Here is an 18,069-nt window from a genome sequence, read left to right as displayed (position 1 = left end):
GGAGATGGGTGACCAATGAAGGTGACCTATTGATAATGGGTGGCACGGTGGCACACTGGTTAGCGCTACTGCCTCACAGCACCAGTGACCCGAGTTCGATTCCGGCCTTGGGTCACTGTCTGTGTGGAGTTTGCACGTTCTCCCCATGTCTGCGTGGGTTTCCTCCGGGTGGTCCGGTTTCCTCCCACAGCCCAAAGATGTGCGGGCTAGGTTGATTGGCCATGCACCCTAGTGGCGGGGGGATTAGCCGGGTAACCGTGTGGAGTTATGGGAATAGATTTTGTGTGGGATTGTGGTTAGTATAGACTCAATCGGCTGAATGGCCTCCTTCTATACTGTGGGGATTCTTTGGATAACCACTTTGCCAGGAAACATTGGAATGCTCACCCCACCCTGCCCCCTATTGCATGGTGAAATCGCTGGCTTCCCAAGGAAGTGGGGGGGGAGTTGCAGGCAGCCTTTCACCCCTTCCAAAGACCCCATAGAGGGGGCCACCAAAAGTAACAGCTGCCCCACCATCCCGAGGACACTGCTGAAGGGTTTCACCCCCACAAAGTGTCAGGGCCTATCTGCCTGCCGCATCAACGTGTTATTTTGAATGCCAGGCCCTTAGAGGTCTCCTCAGTGTGGACACCCACTATCTCTTTCCCCTTGGCAATCTCAGACACTGATTGGGCAGGCAGCGCGGGGGGGCCGGCTGGCATCTTGAATGGGACAGGAAGGTCCCGGCCACAGGTTCTGAAGGGCCAGCCCCGGTAAAAACCACAGCCGTGGTTCTCTCATTGGAACTCGCAGTGAGGCGGAGAGAATTCCCGCTATTTTCCTTGCTCTGTTGCCAAGTGACCACAATAAAGAGGTAAACAGGTAATTACAGAAAGTCGAGACACTCCACAGAGCTGCTGATTCTCTTTTTGAAGGTTGAGCTAAAAATTGAGTCCGTTCCCAGGCTGACAGCACACCATGTGGGAATATTAGAACATAGAACATAGAACGCTACAGCACAAACAGGCCCTTCGGCCCACGAGTTGCGCCAATCACATCAACACCTACCAACCTACAGACCTATCTATAACCCTCAATCTCATTAAACCCCATATACTCATCCAGAAGTCTTTTAAAAGACCCCAGCGAGTTCGCCTCCACCACCACTGACGGCAGCCGATTCCATTCACTCACCACCCTCTGAGTGAAAAACTTACCCCTAACATCACTTCTGAACTTCCCTCCCTGCACCTTAAATCTGTGTCCTCTCGTAGCAACCATTTCAACCCGGGGAAATAGCCTCTGAGAGTCCACCCTATCTATTCCTCTCAACATTTTGTAAACTTCTATCAGGTCGCCTCTCAACCTTCGTCTCTCCAGGGAAAAGAGTCCCAGCTCCCTCAACCTAACTTCATAAGGCATGCCTCCCAGTCCAGGCAACATCCTTGTAAATCTCCTCTGTACCCTCTCAATAGCTTCTACATCTTTCCTATAGTGAGGCGACCAGAACTGCGCACAATACTCTAAATGAGGCCTGACAAGGGTCTTATAAAGTTGCAGCATTACCTCCCGACTCCTAAACTCAATCCCTCGATTAATGAAGGCCAGTACACCATACGCCTTCTTGACCACCTCCTCCACCTGCGAGGCCGATTTAAGAGTCCTGTGGACCCGGACCCCAAGATCCTTCTGCTCTTCAACACTGCTAAGACTCCTGCCCTTGATAGTGTACTCGTTCATCCCGTTGGTTCTGCCAAAATGGACGACTACACATTTATCCGCGTTGAAGTCCATCTGCCACTTCTCCGCCCAGTCCTGCATCCTATCTATGTCCTGCTGCAACTTTTGCCATCCTTCCAGACCATCCACAACACCACCGACCTTCGTGTCATCAGCGAACTTACTTACCCATCCCTCCACTTCCTCATCCAGGTCATTTATGAAAATTTATGAAATATTGATGGCTACCACGCAACTGAGCTTGCTAGCATCACTCAAGATGACATTAATATGAAACCATCTAATCATGAATGAAAATGAACTCTATCCCTTCGGAACTGTAATAAAGTAAAGAAGTTTATTTATTAGTCTCACAAGTAGGCTTACATTCACACTGCAATAAAGTTACTGTGAAAATCCTCTTGTCACCACACTCTGGCTGGTGCCTGTTCGGGTACACTGAGGGAGAATTTAGCATGGTCAATGCAAGGTAGCACAGTGGTTAGTACTGCTGCCTCACAGGGACCTGGGTTTGATTCCTGGCTTGGGTCACTGTCTGTGTGGATTTTGCATGTTCTCCCCATATCTGCGTGGGTTTCCTCCGGGTGCTCCGGTTTCCTCCCACAGTCCAAAAGCGTGCAGGTTCGGTGAATTGGCCATGCTAAATTCTTCCTCAGTGTACCCAAAAGACGCCGGTTTGTGGCGACAAGGGGATTTTCACAGTAACTTCATTGCAGTGTTAATGTAAGCCTACTTGTGACCAATAAATAAACCTTAAACAGCACAACTTTCGGACTGTGGGAGGAAACCGGAGCACCCGGAGGAAACCCACGCAGACACGGGGTGGGGAGAACGTGCAGACTCTGCACAGACAGTGACCCAAGGTGGGAATCGAGCCCAGGTCCCTGGCACTGTGAGGCAGCAGTGCTAACCACTGTGGCACCGTTCCGTCGCTGTCCATCTGTCCATGGTATCTTTAAAGAAAAAAAATTTGTCCATGTTTATCATTGGAAAATTAAACCTTAAATCTAGCACACTGGTTTGTTTGAGGTGGCCATTTTTAGAATAGCAGGCAGTATCAAGTAATTAAATTCATCAGTATAATAATACGCTAGCTGTTCTTATCTGAACAATCCCAGAGTATATATAGTTTGGGACAATTAATTCTCTCGCTTTATGCAAGGAGTACATATTCTTAGAATGAGGCTAACTTGTTGTTAGGGAAGAGTTTTACATGTGTCTCATACACAGTGATGTACACCTCAAGCTGACCTTACAGGGTTTAATGATCACTGCTGTCTCCAGATTTTATTCTGACGGAAGGCCAGTAGGCACAAGTCAACAGCGATACTGAATCATGTCGGTTAGGTTCATCACTCGCTCTGAGGAAACTCTGAAAATAGATCTGCCAACTGTGCCCTGCCATTGCGATAACATTCTTAAAGGACTGTGCCAGTAGCTCTGCCTCGCATTATACAGACATCTGCCAAGTCAAGCGCTAGGGAATCTATTGCCAACGGCAAGTGACAGCATCTTTACAATTGGAGGTTGGAAAAGTGCGGAGGATAAAGATCACTGACACCTTCATTAAACCGTCACAAAAGGAAAGTGTGGATAAAACTGTCCGAGAGACACGCATTCACCTCCACAATCCTAATAACACCAGGTTAAATTCCAACAGGTTTATTTGGTAGCACGAACTTTCGGAGCAGTGTTCCTTCATCAGGTGAGTCTCGTGAACTTTCAGAGCACTGCCCTGAGACATGGAGCAGGATTTTTCCTGCGGACCTCTGACCAACAACCCCCCCCCCTCCCCCCCCCCTCAGGCTTAAATGGAGGGGGGGGGAGGTAGGCGAGGGTGGCAAGCCTATACTAAAGGATCTGCAATCACATGTAGATCAGGCTAGGTAAGGACGGCAGATTTCCTTCTCTAAAGGGTGTGAATGAACCAGATAGATCTTTACAACATTCGATGATGGTTGTCACGGTCACCATTGCTGAGACTAGCGTTATATTCCAATTCCATTAAAGGAATATAAATTCCATCAGCTGACACAGCGTGATTTGAACCCGTGTCCCCAGATCATTAGCCCAAGCTTCTAAATTGCTAATTAAGTGATATTGCCACTGTCTCCTCCATTTCTCATGTTTCCGTGTTAGTTGATAACTACTTGGGGCTTGGGGAATCTGCAAAAGAGGGTCTGCTTCCTCTGTTGCTGTTTCTTTCCATGGGGGGCATGAAGGATATATGCCACACGAATGGAAAGGCAGTAATCTGCTCTTTGGTGTACTGTAGGGTTGACGTGAGTTGATATTTTACCCTGTGGTAGCTTGCATTGCGTTCAGGATTGCGGTGAGTTGGACTGGCATTGCCATTCCTGCGACAGAGGCAGATCAGATTTGGCTGATGCCACATTTCCATCATTGTTGCCCTGGTAAACTGGAGGCATGGGCTTGTCACCACTGCTCCCCCCCCCCCACCATTCTCCATTTGAGCCTGAGGGAGTGGCGGGGGGGCAGGGGTAGAGGTCAGAGTCCCACAGGAAAAATCTTGCCCCATGTCTCAGGTCAACAGAAGGTTCTGATGAGAGGTCATTAAGGTTGATCATTAACATTGAACATAGGGAGAGATTTCTCGTTTCTCACTGTGGTCACCAGCTAGGCAACTAATTCACATCATGGGCATCGCCAGCGGGCCAGCATTTTTTGCCCATCCCTAGTTGCCCTTGTTCAGAGGGCAGTTGAGAGTTAACCACATTGCAAGAGAATTTGAATGCAGGAGCAGGGGTGTCTTGCTGCAATTATATAGGACCTTGTTGAGGCCACACCTGGAATATTGTGTGCGGTTTTGTTCTCCTTATCTAAGGAAGGATACTCTTGCTATAGAGAGAATGCAGAGAAGGTTCACCAGAGGTTTACCTCTGGAATCACATGACCAGACCAGGGACAGCAGAATTTGTCCTTTGAGGACATTAATAAACCGACAATGATTTCACGGTCATCAGTAGATTCTTAATTCCAGATATTTTTTATTGAATTTAAATTTCGCCATCTGCCGTGGCAGGATTCGAACCCGCGTCCCCAGAACATTAGCTGAGTTTCTGGGTTAATAGCCTAGCGATAATACCACTAGGCCATTGCCTCCCGAATTGACACACTGCTGTAATACGGAGGGTTTTGCAGCTTCAATGCTGCCAATCAGTTCCAGGATCGAATCCATTAGGCAAGCCCAGGCTTGGGGTGATCCCTCTCCCTCATCGGTTACCTGGCTCATGTGACCTACTCTGCAGTTTGACCTTAGAAGTGGGCAAATGCCACATTCTCTCTCTGCAGATGCCCTGACCTGCTCAGTATTTCCATCATTATCAGCTCCTACCGACTCATAGAACCCCTACAGAGCAGAAGGAGGCCATTTGGGCGATTGAGTCTGCATTGACTCTCTGAGAGAGCGCTTTATCCAGGCCCTATCCCCATATATTTAGCCCACTATTTGCCCCTATACATATTGGGACACTGGAGAGGCAATTTAACATGGCCAAGCCATCGAATATGGGAGGAAACCAGCGCACCCAGACGAAACCCACGCAGACAGGGGCTAACTTGCGAGCTCCACTCAGACAGTGATCGAAGCTGGGAATCGAACCCGGGTCCCTGGAGCTGTGAAGCAGCAATGCTAAGCCCTGCGCCACCATGTGGGGATTAATGGGAGTGATAATTATCTGGCAACTGGGAATTTTGCTGAACAGTTGCTCTTTGGTCTTGTTGATACGTATGGTGGCATAGTGGTTAGCACTGCTGCCCTCATACCCTCTTTACTCAGAGGGTAGTAAGGGCGTGGAATGCCCTGCCTGCAGCAGTTGTGGACTCGCCAACTTTAAGGGCGTTCAAATGGTCAGTGGATAGGCATATGGATAAAATTGGAATCGTTTAGGTTAGAGGGTCATTAGATTGGTTCCACTGGCCGGCGCAACATGGAGGGCCGAAGGGCCTGTACTGCGCTGTAATGTTCTATGTTCTATGTCCTATAGCGCCAGGGACCCAGGTTCAATTCCTGGTTTGGGGTCACTGTCTGCTTGGAACCTGCACATTCTCCCCGTGTCTGCATGGGTTTCCTCCGGGTGCTCCGGCTTCCTCCCACAGTCAGAAAGACATGCACGGTTAGGTGCTAAATTCTCCCTCAGTGTACCCGAACAGGCACCGGAGTGTGCTGACTAGAGGATTCTCACAGTATAAAAGCAAATTACTGCGAATGCTGGAATCTGAATCCAAAAGAGAAAATGCTGGAAGATCTCAGCAGCACCTGTAAGGAGAGAAGAGAGCTGACGTTTCGAGTCCAGATGACCCTTTGTCAAAGCTCACAGTAGCTTCATTGCCAATTTGCGACACCAATAAATAAACAGTTAAAAAAAATTAGCCTCTTGTTCCTCAGCTCCATGACGAAGAAAGGGGCTTGCTTTTCTCAAGTTTATTTTTTCAGTTCCTGGAAGAAGCTTGTACTGAGTGGCGTCCAAATGTTTCACTGTAAAATCTCCCCTGTGTTTAATGCAGACATGAGGATTTCTGTGTTCCCGTCGCTTGATTACAAACAGCCACCAGTGAAAATGGAGGCAAAGCTTCCCCGATCTTGATGAGTCTCCTACCTCTCGATTAGATACAACCGCAGGAATTACATTAAGTATCTTGTGAAGGGATTTGAGCGGCGAGATTAAATTCTGCAAGGGCTAAATAAAAAAAAAACGCATTACTGCGAGTGAACACAGTCCTCTGGCTGGGATAATGAAAATTTTGTTTCAGCTCAAATCCTTCTCGTAGATCTAAACCTCCGGATGGTGTTGGGGGAAGGAGTAAGGGGAAAGGGGTTAGCGGTGGGGGGGGTGCAGTGAGGTGCTTGTAACATTTTTTACATTCATTTATGGGACATGGGCGTCGCTGGCTGGTTCCAGCATTTATTGCCCACCCCTAGTTGCCCTTGGAGGGCAGTCGAGAGTCAACCACATCGCTGTGGGGCTCTGGAGTCACATGTAGGCCAGACCGGGTAAGGACGGCAGATTTCCTTCCCCAAAGGACATTAGGTTTTCTGACAATCGACAATGGTTTCATGGTCGTCAGTAGATTCTTAATTCCAGGTTTTTAAAAAAAAATGATTTCAAGTTCCACCGTCTGCTGTGGCAGGATTCGAAACCCAGGTCTCCAGAATATTAGCTGCATTTCTAAATTAATAGTCTACCAACAATGCCACTAGGTCATCACCTTTACTTAACCTGCCGAGGCCTGAATTTTACCTTGGGCTTCAGGACCCTGACGTACAGATTGTCTCCTGAGCTGGTAGGAGTCGGGGGGTGGTGGGTCTCCTAATTGGCTGCCCATGGGCTTACTGTCCAATTACTGACAGTGGGCATTTCCCTGATTCATGGGTGCAACCAGAGGGCTGGCAGCGCTACTGGCGAGAGGTGGGAGCTGCTGTGGCAGGTTGGAGAACCCAGGAGCTCAGAGAGGTGGAGGGTCCGAGGAGAAACCCCTCCCGGGGGGGGGCAGGGAGGGGAGGGCATGGCAGCTGATGTTGCTGCCCAGCATTTATTGCCCATCCCTGGTTGCCCTTGGAGGGCAGTTGAGAGCCACCCACAGGTAGGCCACAACAGGTAAGGACTTCCTTTCCCTGAAGGGCATTGTTGGGGTCGATGGGACCTCTTTCCCTCATTTGGGTTTGGAGCCTCTGGCTCTGATGCCACCCTCTCTCCCCCCACCTTTCTCTACCCCTCCCTCCCCCTCCCCACATGACGAGGTGTTTGTCACTGTTTGCCACCCAAAATATTCGGCCCAAGGAAACAGAGCCACAGTTTTGCAGATAATAAACAATGGCCCCAGACTTTGTTAAATTGTTAGAGGAGGCAATGACATAGCGATAATGTTACTGGACTAATAGTCTAGAGACCCAGGGTAATGTTCTGGGGACCTGGGTTCAAATCCCACCATGGATGGTGAGATTCTGAATTTAATAACAATCTGGAATTAAAAGTTTCAGAATGTGTTGTCATAAAATCCCATCTGGTTCACTAATGTCCTTTAGGGAAGGAAATCTGCTGTCCTTACCTGGTCTGGCCTACATGTGACTCCAGAGCCAGCCAGTGATGCCCACATCCATTAATGAATTTTAAAAAATCACATTCCTAGCAAATGGCAAAGCAACCAAACAGGTCAACACCAGAATTGTCTGATTCCTCTCTCCCACATCTGATATTTTTATATTTCCTGGACAGAAGATGCAGTGGTTAAATAGAACACGCAATTCATTCCAAGGCCCCAGATTTATTTATTAGTCACAGGTAAGGCTTACGTTAACACTGCAATGAAGTTACTGTGAAATTCTCCTAGTTGCCACAGTCCAGCGCATCTTCAGGTCAATGCATCTAACCGGCACATCTTTCAGAATGTGGGAGGAAGCTGGAGCACCCGGAGGAAACCCACGCAGACACGGGGAGAACGTACAAATTCCACACAGACAGTGACTCAAGCCCGAGAATCGAACCTGGGTCCCTGGCGCTGTGAGGCAGCAGTGCTAATTACTGTAGAATTCATAGAATCATAGAACCCTATAGTGCAGAATGAGGCCGTTCAGCCCATCGAGCCTGCACCGAGCACAATCCCACCCAGGCCCTATCCCCATAACCCCATGCATTTTACCCTAGCTAGTACCCCGACACTATGGGGCAATTTGGCATGGCCAATCCACTTAACCACCTGCTCCCAGCAGCATCCCAAGGTCCTGGAGACTCCAGGGCAATCCTGGAGCATAGGTGACCGGAGTCCAGGTCTGCCCGGAGCTCCAGCCCAGACAGGACAACTACCTTCCAAAGACTTCTCCAATGGCAATGATTCTGCCTGGGTGGAGCTTAATTGCAGCTAATGGTTTCACGTTCGCATCCCTGATTGCGTGTGCACCAACTCTGACAGAAAGTTGATTTAAAAATGATAGTGTACATGAGGAAGCAGTAACTGCAACTGATGTGATCGATCCTCACAGACGGATATTAAAATGTCTAATTTAGAGAGTGGGATGCTTGATGTGATTCCAAACCTCATCCGGTGGTAGCGCATCGAGCGACTGCCTGTCAGTCTGGCAGCAGCCTCAGAGATTTCCAGCCACGCTTTATAGCCAATTCTGCTTTTGTCTGTAATCCCTTTGTCTCTGCTCTAATTCACTGTTGTCACACAGCCACCCAGTTGTTAAAATAGATTGAGGGAAGAGTTTTGATCTTAAAGGGGAAGCTTCTCATGCATTTGGGCTGCACAGTGGTTAGCACTGCTGCCTCACAGCACCAAGGACTCGGATTCAGTTCTAGCCTTGGGTCACTATCTGTGTGGAGTCTGCGTGTTCTCCTCCCGTGTCTGTGTGTGTTTCTTCTGGGTGCTCCGGATTCCTCCCACAGTCCAAAGATGTGCAAGTTAGGAGGATTGGCCGTGCTACATTGTCCCCTTAGTGTCTAAAGATGTACAGGTTAGATGGATTGGCCATATTAAGTTACCCCTTAGTTCCCAAAGGTGTGCAGGTTGGGTGGATTGGCCATGGTAAATTGCCCCTTACTGTTCAAAGATGTGCAGATTGGGTGAATTGGCCATGCTAAGTTGTCCCTTAGTGTCCAAAGATATGCAGGTTGGGTGGATTGGCCATGCTAAATTGCCCCTTAGTGTCCAAGGATGTGTAGATTCAGTGGATTGGCCATGCTAAATTGCCTCTTAATGCCCAAAGGTGTGTAGGTTAGGTGGATTGGCCATGCTAAATTGCCTCTTAATGCCCAAAGACGTGCAGGTTAGGTGGCTTGGCCATGCTAAATTGCCCCTTAGTATCCAAAGATGTGCAAGTTTGGTGGATTGGCCATGCTAAATTGTTCCTTAGCTTCCCAGAGTGTGAGGGTTGGGGTCATTGGTGAGGTAAATAGGGTCAGTGAGAGGTGGGTCTGGCTAAGATGCGCTGTTGGAGAGTCAGCGCAGACTCAATGGGCCAAATGGCCTCCTTCTGCACTGAAGGAATTGTCCGATATTCTTAACAAATCCAAGGGGAAGGAATACCTTAGTACCCTGAAATATACTATAGGCAAAGAGTTTCCTGGTTGAATAGTCTAAATGCAATAAATCTCAGAAAACTAGTTCAGTCTGAGTGTGTACATTTAAAGAAAAACTTTCTTCAACTCATTTCAATGGAGGTAAACAAGGGGAAAGATTGGATAAATTGATTCGTTTTTCAAGGCTGTTACACTTCACAATAACTTAATTACAGTGTTAATGTAAAAGTCTGAGGTCACATTCCAACCGACTCAAGAACATCTTCTTCCCTGACTTTTAAATGGTCCTACCATACATTAAGCTGATCTTTCTCTACACCCCATCTGTAACTGCAATACTACATTCTGCACTCTCTGCTTTCCTTTTCCCCTGTGTACTCTATGAACGGTATGCTTTGTCTGTCTATCATGCAAGAACCAATACTTTTCACTGCATCACAATACAATAATACATCAAAGCAAAGTCCATCATTGAGGAGGCTGGTGAGCTTCTCCTCACTCAGTGTGCCAACCTACAAAGTATCACTGGGACCCGTTCAGCCTGAGGAAGCAGAAACTCCCATGTTAGGCAAGTTTACAAGGCCCTCACTGCTGGTACAGGCCAGGGCCCAACATACCCAGACCCTGTTCTAGTTTCTTGCCAGGAGCACAGCACTCCCGAACTCTGAAGACCCTCGAATTTCCACTCCGTAATTTAGAATGCGTTTCCCTTTGATGTTAAGACCACACAGATAATCTCAATATTGACCAGTCCAATAGCAACAATTAGGAAAATAGATAGGAATGATGAAGGAATGGTAGAAATGCATTCACGTTTATTTATTAGTGTCACAAGTAAGCTTACATTAACACTGCAAAGAAGTTACTGTGAAAATCTCCGAGCTGTCACATTCTAGTGCCTGTTCGGGAGAATTTAGCATGGCCAATGCACCTATCCAGCATGTCCTTTAGACTGTGGAGGAAACCAGAGCGCCCAGACACGGGGAACAACTCCGCACAGACAGTGACCCAAGCCGGGAATCGAACCGTGGTCCCCTGAGGCAGCTGTGCTAACCACTGTGCCACCGTGCCATCCCTTGAAGTACTACATGAGAAAGAAACAAATTGAAATTAAACACAAAATCCGTCGTTGGGAACAGAATTCTTTGTAGGCTCCGTATCTGGTGTCTAGGATTTTTTTTTGCTTACGCAAGGATTTGCTATCATTTCCTCAGACAGGAGATCGGCAGTGACTATTTGTTCACCAGCATGTTCCTTCAAGGAAATTGATTAAGAGCCACACAATTGCTTGACGGGTGTGAACCACCTCCGCAGATTCTCGGGAGCCTCATCTGTTTGAGTGCGAGCAGACCAGCTGCCACTGGGAAAATCAATATTCCTCTCACTTATTGACAATTTCACACTGCATCGGCATTTCAATCAGATGTGACATTGATGTGAAAGTGGGGATGGGTGGGTGGGATCTCTGCACAAGGTGGCCACAGTCACAAGTTGGACAGGTTGGATCATTGAGGGGGGGTGGTGCAGGGGTGACTTTAGTTATCATAAAATCATATAGAAGGAGGGCATTCAGCCCATCGAGTCTGCAACCGACCAAAATCTCTCAAAGGCCCTATTCTCATAGCCCCATGCATTTACCCTAGCTAGTCCCCCTGACACAAAGGGACAATTTAGCATGGCCAATCCACCTAACCTGCTCATCTTGAGACACTAAAGGACAATTTAACATGACCAATCCACCTAACCTGCACATCTTTGGACACTAAGGGGCAATTTAGCATGGCCAATCCACTGAACCTGCATATCTTTGGACACTAAGGGGCAATTTAGCATGGCCAATCCACCTAACCCGCACATGTTTGACTGTGGGGGAAAACTGGGGCAACCGGAGGAAACCCACGCAGACACGGGGAGAACGTGCAAGCTCCACACAGACAGTGACCCAAGCTGGGATTCGAACCCTGGCTCTGTGAGGCAGCAGTGCTAGCCACTGAGTTAGCTGGCAGAACGCTAATATCACGGGCTGAGCTTGACAGGTTTTGCACCATGGGTTCCCGTGTGGTGCCAAATAAATTTGCGATGGACAAATGGAAGGTCTAGGGGGGTTCATAGGAGTCACCTGTACTCCCTGGGTGGGCTAGAACTTGCCAAGGGATATATTGAACAGGATCAGGTGGTGCTATTGACAGATTGTTCACCATGTTTAGACAGCTTGAGGTGACAATAAAGATAACAAATAGAATACTGAGTTGTATTTCTGAACCAGCTGGCTTCAAATCAAAGAGCTATCAGGAGCAGATTGTTAAACTATTGTTTTAGGTTCTGTAGCCTCGTAAATATTTTCTAAGCCTTGTAAAAGGTACACTCTCACATTGTCTCGTTTGGAAGGGTTGTCACAGAGAACACCTTCGTTGTATAAAGCTTTGAATGGGATGCAGGAAGGAAACCCGCAATAGTTGGAGATAGGCCAGACGGCAAGCGTGCGGGACTACAGGTTCAGAGTTCTGAAGATTTTTTTTAAAGTTTATTTATTATTGACACAAGTATGGGTGGCACAGTGGCACAGTGGTTAGCACTGCTGCCGCATAGCACCAGGGACCAGGCTCTATCCTTGGGTGACTGTGTGGAGTTTGCACATTCTCCCCGTGTCTGCGTGGGTTTCCTCTGGGTGCTCCAGTTTCCTCCCACAGTCCAAATATGTGCAGATTAGGTTGATTGACTCTTACACAGGCTTACCCCATAAACCCATGTATTTACCCCGCTGATCTCCCTAACCTCTATATCTTTTGATGTTAAAGAGCAATTTACACGGCCAATCCACCTGGTCTGCACGTTTTTGGACTGTGGGAGGAAACCGGAGCACCCGGAGGAAACTCGCGCAGATATGGGGAGAGCATGCAAACTCCACACAGACAGCGACCCAGAGGCCAGAATTGAACTCAGGTCCCTGCGCTGCGAGACAGCAGTGCCAACCACTGCGCTGCCCTTTATGGGGGATGTTTCCAGAGCTATGGGTATAGAGCAAGAGGAACGGCATCAATTGAGCAGCTCGTTCAGGGAGGCAGCATTAGCCAGGAAGGGCTGAATGGTCTCCTTCTGCATGGTAACTTTGTATGGTGCTGAGTTGTTCCATGAAGGTTAACTGCTATTATACAGATACTTTCAATTGTAGAGTGAATTAAATCACAGTTAAAGAAGCATTTTGAGTAGCAGTCCGGTCCAGATCAGCTCATTTTAAACACTCCAGCAGAAATCAAATGTCATTAATATGGCAAGCTCAGTTTTGTCAATATCTGCTCAGGCATGCTTGTAGATTCCCAGGAGGAGTGCTAGGGGAGAGGCCCTGATATCCTTAGAGGCAGCTGCAAGGGATTAATTGGCATTTTTAATCATCTGATGTGGAAGTGGAGATAAAATAATAATAATGTTTTCATGACGGGACGCAAATTGAAGATGAGTGCAAAGATGCAAGAACGTAAGGGAACATTAGCATCAGGAATTCGCCACAAAAAAAACTATCGTTGAATCATATCTGAACAAATTATTTTAAATCCAGTTCAATAATTGCTTGAAATGACTTGATTTGATTTGTTGTCTGATGGGAGGGTTAGCAGGGTAAATATGAGGGGTTATAGGAATGGGTGGGAATGTGGTCAGTGCAGACTCGATGGGCCAAATGGCCTCCTTCTGCACTGTAAGGGTTCTATGACAATGAAATGGCTTTGACCGCACAGGTCTCCTCCCACACTTCAAAGATGTGTGGGTTAGCTGGATTAATCCTTCTAAATTGCCCCTGGGGGATTAGCTACTGTAAATGCTTGGGGTTATGGGAATAGGGCCTGGGTGGGATTGTGGTCAGTGCAGACTCGATGGGCCGAACGGTCTCCTTTGGCACTGAAGAGATTCTACAATTCTATGATGATGAAATGACTTTTATTGCACACGTCTCTTTCCACAGTTCAAAGATGTGCGGGTTAGGTGGATTGGCCATGCTAAATTGCCCCTGGGGGACTAGCAACTGTAAATGCATGGGGTTATGGGGATAGGGCCTGGGTGGGATTGTGGCTGGTGTAGACTCGAGGGGCTGAATGGCTCCTTCTGCATTGTAGGGGTTCTATGATTTTATGATTCTATGTACTGGGATACAGTGAAAAGTATTGTTTTTTGCATGTTATACAGACAAACAGACTGTTCATAGAGTACATAGGGGAATATAATGGAATTTCAATGGAAGACCATTACAGGGCTGTGGTGAGGGGAGTCGGATTACACCTTGGGGAAAATCAGTGGTGTCCCAAGATGTGCAGGTTAGGGACATTGGCCATGTTAAATTGCCCCTTAATGTGTAAAGATGTGCAGGTTAGGCGGATTGGCCATGCTAAGTTGTCCCTTAATGTCCAAAGATATGTAGGTTAGGTGGATTGGCCATGGTAAATTTTGCGAAGTTGGGGAGAGACATTATACTTTGTGAGATTGGAAGTTAGAATCTGATGTTCATAAAATTGAAATCAAAAATTGTAAAATGCTAGGGAGGAGAGCAACTGCCACCTGCCAGAGCTAACAGCTCTCAGCTCTCTCTCTCGAGAGAATCTCTGGCTCTCATAACTTCATCTAAATCTTAGAGAAAGCACCTTCTAGATAGAAAAGGTACCAAAAAAAGAAAGCAGTTCCAGGCAGAAGAATCTACAGAGAAGGCCCAGAATATTCCGGAAGACATGGTTGTAATTTAGAGAGTGGCTAAATTATATTTTTGTTAATGAGTGGGAATTGTATATATTTATCATAGAATTCCTACAGTATGGAAGGAGGCCATTTGACCCATCAAGACTGCACTGACCACAATCCAACCCAGGCCTTATCAACGTAACCCCACATATTTACCCTGCTACAATAGGGTCAATTTAGCATGACCAATCCATCTAACCTACACATCTTTACACATTAAGGGTCAATTTAGCATGGCCAATCCACCTAACCCACACATATTTGGACTGTGGGAGGAAACCGGAGCACACAGAGGAAACCCACACAGACACGGGGAGAATGTGCAGAGTCCGTACAGACAGTGACACAAGGCTGGAATCAAACCTGAGTCTCTGGCGCTGTGAGGCAGCAGTGCTAACCACTCTGCCACCATGCCACCCAGCGTTCCATTAGAACCTTGTTCTGTTCGGGAATAGTTAATAGAAGAGATTTATTCGGTTTGTTAATAGTTTAGCTACTTTGCTCACTGCTAGTTAGATAAATAAATTGTTATGTGTTGATTATAGAGAGAGTGTCAGGGATTTATTTGTATTTAACCACTAGAAGTTGCCAAAGAGCAGGTCACACCACTTCACACACACTTTTTACAGATTATAAGACAAGATACTCCTCTTTGGATATTTTGGTGTTAGTTCTCAGAGAGGGGATAAATCTCCCCTGGAATTCTGGGGATTATGCAGGAGGGTTGACCTGGGTAAGATGCTCTTTTGGAGTGTCAGTGCAGGCTCAATGGGCAGAATAGTCTCCTTATTTAAAAAAATAACTAACAAGGGTATTTGTGATATTATAAAGATAAATTAGTGCTGAATCCTGTGAGTTTCAAATCGTAGAATCCCTGTAGTGCAGAATGAGGCCATTTGGCCCATCAAGTCTGGACCAACCACAATCCCACCCTGGCCTTATCCCCGCAAACCCATGCATTTACCCTAGCTAGTCCCTTTGACACTATGGGGCAATTTAGCATGACAAATCCACCTAACCCACACATCTGTGAAACTCCCCCAGTCATCACACTCGGGCGCCTGTTTGGTCAATGCACCTAACCAGCACGTCTTTCAGACTGTGGGAGGAAACCGGAGCACTCGGAGGAAACCCAGGCAGACACGGGGAGAACGTGCAATCTCCACACAGACAGTGATCCAAGCCGGAAATACGAACCCAGGTCCCTGGGCACTCTGAGACGGCAGTGCTAACCACTGTGCCACCTTGCCACTCGCAAATGCTTGATTTTTCTTGGCTTACCTTTCAGAATCAATGCTACCTTATCAGCTATTAGCCAAATGGTCTCCTTTTGTGTGATATTATTGCTATGGTTTCGATAAGATCGCTTATTTATTTTTGGATTTTATGATGTACTTGAGCAGCCACCATCATGCTTTGGTCAACTTTACCATGTCTTCATTCTGTGTGAGTTTGATGAGAAAATTACAATTGAGCGAGTGTATCACAAACCTCTTACAGACACCACAAGACCACTTCATAACCGTCATTATAAAACAGTACAGGAACATTAAATGCCACCTAACATCATTGAATTCATCATTTAAACCAAACTCTGGTCTTTAAACTTGCTCTTGCCTCTTGGTTGTTCAGCATTCAGGAACATCTTTGCTGACTCATTTTTCTCTTTCATTTATTTCCTCCAACTTGTCCCAACGATTTGGAGAATAGAGTAAGGATGCTGGCATCAGAACTCTGGTCATGTTGGATGAACAAGGAGGTAAGTTTGACTTGTTGAAATTTGTTAAATCCTGTACTGGGTGCTTTGAAATGTTATGTTTTGAATTCTCTTACGATCTATAAAATGCTGTAATGACGTGATGAATTATATTACCTTAACCCTGTGCAAGCAGGAGGGGATATAAAATGGACCGTTGATTTGCAATTGTTTGCTTTACACCATCACACAGAGTCAAAATTACTCCCTTGAATTCTAATCCATGGAATTAAGGCAAGGTGACACAATGGTTAGCATTGTTGCCTCACAGCGCCAGGGACCTAGGTTTGACCTTGGGTGACTGTCTATGTGAAGTCTGCATGCTTTCCCTGTGTCTGCGTGGGTTTCCTTCCCACAGTCCAAAGATGTGTGAGTTAGGTGGATCAGCCATGCTGAATTATCCCTCAGTGTCCCAAGGCACGCAGATTAGGGGGATTACCATGCTAAATTGTCCCTTAATGTCCCAAAATGTGCAGGTTAGGGAGATTGACCATGCTAAATTGCTCCTTAGTGTCCCAAGATGTGCAAGTTAGGTGGATTGGCCATACTAAATTGCTCCTTAAGTTTCCCAAGATGTGCAGGTTAGGTGGATTGGCCATGCTAAATTATCCTTCAGTGTCCTAAAATGTGTAGGTTAGGTGGATTGGCCATGCTAAATTATCCTTCAGTGTCCTAAAATGTGTAGGTTAGATGGATTGGCCATGCTAAATTGGCTCTTAGTTTCCCAAGATATATAGGTTAGGGGATTACCAGGGTAAGTGCAGGTTACAGGGGTAGCGGGTGTTGTACCCTGGGAAAGATGTCCTGTTGGAGAGTCGGTGCAGTCTTGTAGGGCTAAATGGCCTCCTTCTATGATAATAAAGGGACTGATTTTGACTCTGCGGATCATACATTAAATATAACAAATTATTACGTTGTGTTGTGAATTAAAAATCCACTGCTACAGAGGCAGACCAAGTGAAACCCAACACTTCAAATCAGTCAATCCCAGCTCATTCTCCGGAAATGCTAAACAACTGGACTCCAGGCCAAAGAGATTGAGAATTGAGGGAAGGTAATCTGAGGTTTGCTAGTGTATTGGGGAAATATTTGAACAGAACTTTGATTAACACACCATCCTGACTTGGAACAATATTGCCATTCTTTAAGGGATCAAGCTCCCTTCCTAACTGCGCTGTGGGTTTGCCCGCACTAGGTGGACAACAATGTTTGAGAAGTGGCTCAGCACCTACCTTCTCAATGGTCAGTTAGAAATGGGCAATAGATGCTGGCCTACTCAACGGCACCCACATCCCGTCAAAGAATATAGAAACAAAACTTACTTAATATGCTTATAACCAACTCAAACTCCCAACCTTCCATGGTCCCTCTGACTCTTAATATCTTGATGAAGGATGAAGTCATCTGCAAATGTTTGCTTCCGTCTCTCACAACAGACACCTCTTTCAACCTCACTCCCTTCTGTGTACGCCTCTATCTTCACCAAAAGTCCACCTATCTCATCAATATTCATTGCACTGGTTGCAAAACAAGCGACACTATGGACGGGAGTTTACAGCCTCCCTTGTCCCAAAATCCCAGCCAAGGTCAACGGACCTTTCCATGGTCATCCCCCGCTCCTGCTCTGATCCCCATGAGGGGCGGGAGGGTAAAATTCCATTTACACCTGAAAGGGTTTAAATGTCCACCCAAAGTTTCTGGAACAGCAGAAACGGAAGTGTTATTTCTGGTGTCTTGGAGCTTTTTGTTTTGACATGATGCTGTTTCTTACTTTTTTTCTCTGAGATCTGTATTCTGTATCCTGGAATGCTTTTTTTTAATTATCTG

General features: G+C 46.6%; 1 protein-coding gene across 2 annotated transcripts in view; it reads left to right on the top strand.

Annotated features, from left to right (window-relative positions):
* The window catches only part of LOC145350758 (synaptosomal-associated protein 25), a 118,179-nt gene that overhangs the window by 77,854 nt on the left and 22,256 nt on the right, over window positions 1-18,069 (top strand). For both annotated transcript variants that reach the window (XM_080200022.1, XM_080200021.1), the window contains exon 4: window positions 16,197-16,245. In XM_080200022.1, the coding sequence (XP_080056148.1) occupies window positions 16,197-16,245 (49 nt within the window). The remainder of the gene's footprint in view (window positions 1-16,196; window positions 16,246-18,069) is intronic.

The sequence above is a fragment of the Carcharhinus amblyrhynchos genome, chromosome 12, assembly GCF_965287045.1.
Source record: "Carcharhinus amblyrhynchos chromosome 12, sCarAmb.v2.hapA, whole genome shotgun sequence".
Lineage (NCBI taxonomy): Eukaryota > Metazoa > Chordata > Chondrichthyes > Carcharhiniformes > Carcharhinidae > Carcharhinus > Carcharhinus amblyrhynchos.
The sequence above is the reverse complement of the archived record's forward strand: the minus strand, read 5'-3'. Positions and strand labels throughout refer to the sequence as shown.